The 9,052-nt window shown below is 39.4% G+C and overlaps 1 protein-coding gene across 1 annotated transcript in view; it reads left to right on the forward strand.

Annotated features, from left to right (window-relative positions):
* LOC119743215 (membrane metallo-endopeptidase-like 1) overlaps nucleotides 1-4,135 on the forward strand; it is a 44,628-nt gene extending 40,493 nt beyond the window's left edge. Inside the window, exons 20-21 of the mRNA XM_038219600.1 lie at nucleotides 352-428; nucleotides 1,318-4,135. Coding sequence (XP_038075528.1) covers nucleotides 352-428; nucleotides 1,318-1,417 — 177 coding nt within the window. The 3' untranslated portion in view covers nucleotides 1,418-4,135. The remainder of the gene's footprint in view (nucleotides 1-351; nucleotides 429-1,317) is intronic.
* The last annotated feature ends 4,917 nt before the right edge of the window (nucleotides 4,136-9,052 follow it).

Here is a 9,052-nt window from a genome sequence, read left to right on the forward strand (position 1 = left end):
GCGCAAAATAAAACTCCGGTTTTATGAAGAATTTCCTATAGCTGCGAAATTTATTTTTTAGAATTCCTAGAGTTTCAGTTACTTGCTTTGTTTTATAATTATTATCATCCAATTTTAGTAGTTTTTTGTTGTTGTATACATGATGAGGTACGCATAATCACCAATTTTGAACACGAGTGCATGTTGCCGCTTTGTTAAACATGGGCCATTTTCAGTGACAAACAATCGGACTGGAAAAACATTCACCCAGTAACACTTCAGGGTATCCCGACCTTTTTTGATTTGTTTCGTTTATGAAAGACGCTTTGCTAGATTTTGGACATGCTTTGATTTTTTTTTTAACCCTTACAGCTATGGTGCAGTCTTCATCGTAAAGAAAAACTAGAGCTCATTGTTACAACTGAGCGGCATCCTCCTGGAAACTTCAGGTAGGCCCCTGTACCAATCCTTCTCTCGGTAATGTCGTTTCATTGTGTTCTCATTTAACTTGGGTTGGATCCATATATCTGTTTTCCGAGTTTGTAACGGTATATGAATGCGGAATTTGTAAATTTCGGTATCGTCGTCCCACCATTATTTCATAAGTTTAATTAAAGACACTAGAGGGATGCTGCGCTTCGCATAGCACCGGCCCCACTGCGTGGAGTCGTAAAGCCCTTAATTAATCGTCGTATTTTTGAGAAGGATTTCATTGATACAGTCAGGTTTCAAAATGTATATTCACATCGTACGAATTCGTACGATCGATGGTTAATGGGTTAAACACTATAGTAGGCCTACTTTAACATTAATTTGCATGTTGACCCCAAGTTGGCGTGGTAAACCTTGGTGAAACAATACTGCCACATTTTTCACCATCAACGTTTTGTTTGGGTAATTTCGATACGTTTTGGAGTGTTTTCATAGATATAAAAGCAATTAGTGTGATATTTCACTATTCAAATTGTCAAAGAAAGAAAATTGCCAAAAAAAGCAAAATAAAACAAACAAATAATTTGTTTTGTTGTTTTCATGTGCCAACCGTGACTTCAGAGGACGGTGAAATCGAAGCATAGGACCCGCATACACATATACATTTCCATTAACCTTTGCATTTTGCCCTTCCGCACACTCCTTAGGCCTTTTACAAAAAACTGATCTTTTAATATAGGATTGTGCGCACGCTCAGATATCAAAGTCACGTGAAAAAAAAGAACTGGAAATCTGTCCACTGGCAATTTGTCTACTAATCATGATACCAAGAATGCGATACGCATTTTAAACGAATTTAAATAATCATACTTTTGTTTTGTTCATTGGTTTTGCGTTCTTCTTCAGGGTCCTTGGCACTCTGTCTAACTCGGAGAACTTCGCAGAGGCCTATCAATGCAAGAAAGGTAGCCGCATGGTGCGAGACAAGCCGTGTAAACTCTGGTGAGCGGTACGTCCGGGGAAAGAACACCATTCATCTTCACATTTTCTAAAACCTCTCTCGAATCCTCGTGAATCTATTTTGTCCAGTCTGGTCAGGTTCATTCCATAATAAGATCAATGCGTGGAATAGTCTTTGGCATTGACAGTAAAATGAACGCTTGTAATTATAACGCCAGGTGGCGCTGTTTAGCCCCTCCACGCAGAGCCGTGTATCTCTCTTTATACAGCTATGCATTCACCATTCTCCCAGTCTGCCTATTCTGTACTCCAAGACTTCTTATTAGTTCATTTTCATCGTACAAATATAAGAATGTAAGATATGGATGAGCGTGACGAGATAAGTATTTTAAGTGAAAGTTGACATACCTCAATCTCTAATAATCGTGACAAAACCAAACGTTTAACTTTTTTTCTCCCAAAAGGCCGTCAATTTTACAATTATATTCTGTCTCAAAATGTAATTTCCTTTTCGACGTTAAAAGGAAGGCCTAAAATTTGATCGTTTATGAAGTCAACGTCGACTCGATATTTTTTATTGTAGACCTACATCTATCGCTGTAAATGTATATTAAAATATTTAACAAAGTTACCAATTTTTGTTTTTTAAATATTTGTGAGAAGTTTGCTAGTGGACGCCAGCTTAAAGATCAGGCCCTATTTCATGGCGCTGCTTAACAAATAGCAGAAATGTTTTGCTTACTATATAGCAGGAAATTGTGCTAACGTTTAGCACTAGGCCTATTTCATGGAGTGAACTAACTGTTGTGCACGCATGGAGATTTCTATCGTTACATCACTGATTTAAGCAACTTTTTTCTCTGGTGTTAAGCGTGCTTTTGTTATGCTTACTGCTTACGGTCTTTGTGAAATAGACACATGATAGAGGCCTAGTTAGCAGAAAATCGTGCACTTAGCAGCGCCATGAAATTTGGCTCTCTCTGTAGATAAAACAAATCAGATTTCGTAATGTAATGACTTTTTGCACAAATCCATATGTGTTTGCGCGAGCGTCAGGCGCCATCGCCAATGCATTCGAATGTCCCTTCGCGTGGTCTCTCCCAACTTAGTCAGGTAACCACACTAAAAGAATCTGACTATTTATGACATCTCTTAGGTCAGGTAGACTGTACACACCATGGCTAGAAAAGTAGACGCGACCAAAAACGGGCTGAATCCTGCCCGTTTCTGAAAATGTCCGTAGTCTTCCGAATGCATTTCGTTTATACTCGGTTATGTCCGCAGAGCTCGGGTATTTCCAGGGGGCAAAATATTTTTATTTACCAACGAAATTGCTGCCGTGCTTGTTATTACATTTTGAAATTTCTAAGTTCATTAGCTCATTGCTTGCATTTAAAAGTTCAATCCCTGACCTTAGATTTGTCAAAATAATCAACACCGTCAGGGCTGGTAACCAGTCTATCTTCTATAGACTGGGCTGAGCAAAGTGAATGGCCTATGGTAGTACATTCAGTTGGCAGTCCGCCACGTGCACAGTATGCCGATTGCCCATGCACTAGGCCTAGGTTGAACCTTCGCGCGCTTGCTGGCTGATTCCTGGTTGCGAATTTGCAGAAGTTGATCTTGTTTTTACAACTCTTCAGTCGCCGGCCATTCGACAGCGCGCGCCATCAAAAGCCTACCCGAGATGAGTGGGCTCCACAGGTGTTCGAAATTGTTCAAGGCTTTATTAGATTTAAAACATTTTTGTGAATATAAATCATAATGTGAATTAGTGTAAATAGAATGCTAAGAATTTGGACTTTTTTTCAACAGTATTTTGGGTGTTCGTGTAGAAATAGCCGTGTTGCGTGTATATTCCGCCAGATTGTTATATATCCTACTGTTTTATATAAGAATTAAAACGAATTTTGAATTTGATGTGATGACATGTACTCTGAATTTTGCTCGGTTGCAAACAAACCTCGTGGCGCTATGGGCTTTATTCACGAGTCGGCCATATTAAATTGAAAGCAAGGCAAAATGTTCATTTTTAGAACTTGCGAAGAGAAATGAAAGCAATGACATAAGGTTAATTACAAATTAATACCAGTTTGCTCTGATGAATGATTTAAACTTTGTGATTAAACATACCCTAATGTTTTAAGCCACATATATAAAAAAAAACATTAAAGTGAGGCTAGAATGCAAAATAGTCTGGCACCATCCCATTCAACAGTTCTCAAATTATAAAATACATTCAGGGAACACGACCTAAATGGTTGCCTCGTGAGTAAGGTCCATAGTGTGTTTTCGTGATCACAGTTTCGTAGTCGAAACTCATCAGCGTGTACATTGCAGAGGACTTGTAATTCAGTTAACGTTTTAGCGCAGAGTCGGGTTTTCCTTTTGTTAATACGGATTTCGTAGCCTGCACGTGTTAAATTCATGGGTTGCTGAATATTGGTATTTGCATACAAAATATCGTGAAGAGTGTAATTATTATTGTTGACTGCTTTTTCTTCTTTTTGTTTTACTAAGGAATTGGATTCCGACGAACCAATTTTATGGAGGCACCTGACTACCCTAGTTTAGTTTTGTATTTCTTCATTGTAACTGTGCCATTTCGTGTGTCTAAATTATTGGCAATTTAAAGGATGATTTCCACTGAGACATTTTTCTAGAAGTAGCGGATAGCTTATGATTATCAATGCATATGGAGAATAACTAAGTGGTAACCATGTGGTGCAAGTTTGTGAATGGAAATAAAACTCTCTCTCTCTAATCTTGAATCTACTTTCGTATTTTGTTGTCAAACAGTGTTCCGATACAGGAATGGCATGATGGGCATTCCACATGTTTTCTGTGTTATTTTGTCTATTTCTATTTTTCTTTTTCATCATTTTGTTTCTATAATACCTGCGTTTGTTCAACTATATTTCCTCCAGCAAAGCCTTCGTGAATTCAAGGATGCACGGCCAACTTCTGCCGGGTGCCCCAGGATCAACTAACTGTCCCATTGACCCTTACCTTTTTCTGTCTCTTTTACAACTTAATAAGTCATTAGAACTACTACCTCTAGACACTCCTCAGCCAATGAAATCAGAGGTCACACTGTTCGAATCCATTTGCATACGTTTGCCGTTTGAGGTCACGTAAATAGCTTGGGTGACCATTTTTCCAGAAAGATTTATTGTTTTTTCTCAAGAACCATGTAAGAATTTAATCCAGGCCGGGTCACATGGATTTTCGCCACATATTCCGAAAGCGTCAAGGTTTTTTTTTTGTCGACTCGAGACGCGTTCGATGTCAAGCAAACAAAGTTTACCTTCTCGCGGCAAGCTTTGCGCGGAGCTGCGGGGGCGGGTGTGTTTCCTCCCGGCATTGCCCGACAGAGCTGGCGCAGGTGGCGGCTTCGCGAATGCCCACCGAGGCGGATGCATTTCTTGTGCGCCGAGATGACACCTCATTAGCACTGAAGCGAGACCACGACGAGAAAAGAAAAAGAGCTGTAGTCGCGTGAATCTGAGCTTAAGTCTGGCTAGGATCAGTTTCTTGCTGTGATTTTTTCTTTTCTTCTTAACGGAAAAAGGTGAATTGTAATGGTCTTTTTACTAAGTGAATGGATATGTGCTTGGCCGCAACCGGCTATGAGCCAGGATGCGGATAATGGCCCGACCCGAGCCGGCGGTTTTAAACGTATGCGCATGGCTACTTGTTCAATACCCGCTGGCCAAGCACATATTTATTCCCATTCATAAAAACTTTTCGGTTAAAAAGTCAAAACAAGTCAAACATTCGTAAATTTCGGATGATTTTATTCAACTTCATGTTTTGTTAAGCATCCCTCTTGCCATGTCCATGGTATGTGCCTCGCGCGCGCGTGCTAAAGATCTCCTTATATGGAGACTTGCGCGCGCGGCGCGTACTGCACGATGTCGCGCAGAACACAGCAGTGCTTTATCAACGGTTTAAAACTACCCACGTGACGGGCTCTGGGTAAACTGTCTCAGGCATTTATGGATTAAATACAGCTACTTGCTAAAATCTAGGTACTTGGCACTTTATTTTCTGTCATTATAAGTCTGCCACAGACAGTTACAAATAAGACTGGAGTCACAAGATGCCGACGCCCGGGTGTTATTATTCCTTTAAGCCTTTCTTGATACGCCGCTTGCTACGCGTTTGAAATACTTTTGCAAGCATTCATGGCGCTTTACATGTACATCTCGAGCGGTATGCCGTTAAAGCGATCAATTCCAAAATTGTAACACACGCGATGTCTCCTGTGGGAATCCTGGATATATTTTATAGCTTTGTGCAATGGGCCGTTTCCGCAATTCTATCTAGAGCCCTGTTGAAATAGCGACTTGCCGTGCCACAAAAGACGGACAGTAATATTACACAATGTCTTTGCTGCCATAATTTGGAGAAAGTGATGTATCCCAATTTTTTTAGTTCATTTTTTTCTCGGTAAAGTGAGGGCGCTCTTTTCATTACTGTAAACTTCAAGTTAAATGGGCGTACCGTTTAGAAATTGTAATGATGTGTCTCGAGTAAACACGGAGATATCGGTCTCGAGTAAACACGGAGATATCACTTGTTACAGTAATGTATGTCCCACATACATTTTATGTATCAACATTTCCAAACGCAATGAAATGATGTATCTCAAACATTTATCACTTTAACATATAACCTAATCTGCCATTTGCATATATCTGTAAGATATATCGGGTTTTTTTCTGCTAACCCGTGGATTGAAAGGTCAAATATTTTCACTTTCTCTAAAATATTAGGACAACTATTTAAAAATACATTATTTTCCATGAATAGTATGTTAAGATACAGTACTAATATGTTCCACGAAAGAATTATGATGTATCTTTATATGACACCATTTCATTAGAATTCTTCTCAAAATATAACGATTCATGTGTTCATAGGCCAGATAAAAGGCTATACAATTTCACATGTTATCTGAAGTCGTGTACATCTCGGGGTAAATGCTCTTTTATTTGTGGCAGTTGTATCAATTATTCAGTCTTTAGTTCATGTTTCTTTTGAGCGTTGGAACTTGCGCCCGGTGGGAATACCCTTTCTGACATCGAGTCTTGGAGTCAATGCATTTTTAAACGAAGGCATAAATTAAGTATTCCATAGGGGGGGGAGAGTCAGGCAGTGACATTTTTTGGTATAAAGACTTACGCAAGTATAATTAAATGCCAAAAAAAACAGCGCTGCTCATTAAACATCAATACAGTAACACATTTGTCTCCAAGGCCTGTTGTTGGTCTGTATATCGTTCACCCGGACGTGATAAGTAATTTCGTGTCTGATCATAAGAAACCCCGCGAGTGCCAAACCCGATCCGGCCGGGTGTTGATAATGTAGCATTGAAATTTCTGAAAAACCCCAAAGGATTATTCTCAATTAAATTACGGGCATTATGTAATTTGCTTTTAAAATTCAATTCAAAAGACGGCATTATTCTATAAAAAAAAAACAATAAAAAAAAAAAATTGCAGCCAAAATAAACCATGACATTTTAATTCAACAAAGCGTAATTACCCCAAGGCGATTTCAATTCTAATTTACGATTTTGTCCACGTGTTATTTTGTAATTCAAAACGACAGCACACGTGATTTGAAGTTTTTAGTTCAGGTTTAAATCTCTCGAGAATTTGTCAAGCGGGGAGATTTCAATTGTTATTCCTTCCGTGCTGTTTTTCGCCCGCCGTTTACGTTGAAACATGGTGCCTCAGGTCCCCCACTGCGTGGGACACTCTTTGGGGAATCACGAGGCGCCCCCGTGACTAACTAGTGTCAGATCACAGGCTTTCCTGATGAGGATTCTTCCCTCCGGCAGAAAAAAAAATAGGAACTTAAAACCACAGTATGCTGAAACATCTGTCTTCAAAACGATATCTTTTTGTAAATTCCAGACGCAAATGTCTTCGCGCTTGCCGATGTTCGTGCTGCGTAACACAAAACGGGAAGCGATCCCCCCCCCCCCCCCCCACGACATAAGCAAATGGTGCGTACACTGAGGTTTTGGAATTTACTTCCCTAAAAACATGAGAAAATATAAATATATAAACAGAAAAAAAATCAATTCGAACCTAATGAATTTCGGACTTTATTTCCCTTTAAAAAGAAATGTTCCAAAGCCGCAAATTAGAAAAGGAAAAAAATGGAAAAATGTTGTTTTGAACTCTCACCCTCCGATCTCAAACTTACCATTATCCACATGAGCCATCGGAGAGCTCGATAGCAAACCGTAATTCATGGCATTATATACAAAAATAAAAGTATCGTAGTGGGCGCTCAACAACCGCACCATACGGTGTTGTTTGGGAAAAAATAATGGTGCAACCTATTTTTGCACACTGATTATATCAGCAGTCTCTTTATGTCAGGAAAATATGTAGACCTACAATAGAGTCCAGGTTTTCGTCCTAAAAGATGATGTATCGAACATGTATTTGTTTATTTAGGCTGTTTTTTGTTAGAGTGCATGAGAAATGATACAACATACAATTATCAGTATGCATGTGTCACAGCACACACAAACAGTCAGAAATGTTTCATTTCATTTCAATCAATGGCAACATTATATTTTCATCAAAAGAAAGTTTTTAAAGAACACGCGTAGTTTTCAATCCATACTTGATTGAATTGTAGAAGATGTGAACATTCTTTCATTTTGTAATCAAGTAAGCACGAGATAATTAACTAGGAGACACTTTTAGTGTCGAACATTTTCCTCTTGATGAGGCGGGAACAGGCGGCTTGGCGACACCATAAAGTCGGTCGATGGGCGACTATAAATATAGCCCACTACATGGGTCTCATATGGCGCTAGCTTAATAAGGCAAAATATAAAAATAGTTTCACATTGGATCTGGTTTTAAAATCTTATATTTGTTTCCCAAATTGCCACAAGTATTTGCTCTTTGTACACTTCCGCCATGGGCATGCAGAGCCTCGATCTGGCAACTTTACTCAATACATATAACCGGTCCAGTGATTCCCGTGTCGGGGCTCAGATCACTGAAAGGGCTATTTTGTATTGTGTACAGTTGCCAGATCCAGGCTTTACATGCCCAATGGCGGAGTGTGAAAAGAGCGAACTGCATGGCAATGTGAATTTCGTTAATCAGACCGTTAAATAACACTGCTATACGAGTGATGAGAGAACGATAATTATTTGCGTAGGATTTTTGTTACTTTTTTTCGTTTCATGAAAGTATTTTAAAAAAAAAACACAGATAGCCTGCAATCCAAACTTGATTGAATTGTAGAAGATGTGCAAATTCTCACAATCTGTAATCAATCAAGTTCGAGTTAATTTGCGAGGAGACTGTTTTAGTGTCTGCGCATTTCTTTCGTGATGAGGCGGGAACAGGCGGCTTGGCGACACCGTAAAGTCTGTCGATGGGCGACTTTATAGCCCACTTTATGGGCTTCGTATGATTTAACGACTGGTCAAGTATTGGCGCCTACCTCGGATGGTATAAGCTTTCGTATGAATTATTTATAACGCTTCTTGTGTCATAAACTTATTTGCTAGTTTTGTGACCTCGTTTTGTAGTAAGCTCACCTTAACTCAGCTGACTTTCTACGCTGACTGCCCTAGCGTGTTGATTTTATCGTGCCCAGTTCCGGAATTTTCCCGTTCCACAAGCTTGAAACAAATTTC

Source organism: Patiria miniata, unplaced genomic scaffold (genome assembly GCF_015706575.1).
Source record: "Patiria miniata isolate m_02_andy unplaced genomic scaffold, ASM1570657v1 HiC_scaffold_6, whole genome shotgun sequence".
Classification (NCBI taxonomy): Eukaryota; Metazoa; Echinodermata; class Asteroidea; order Valvatida; family Asterinidae; genus Patiria; species Patiria miniata.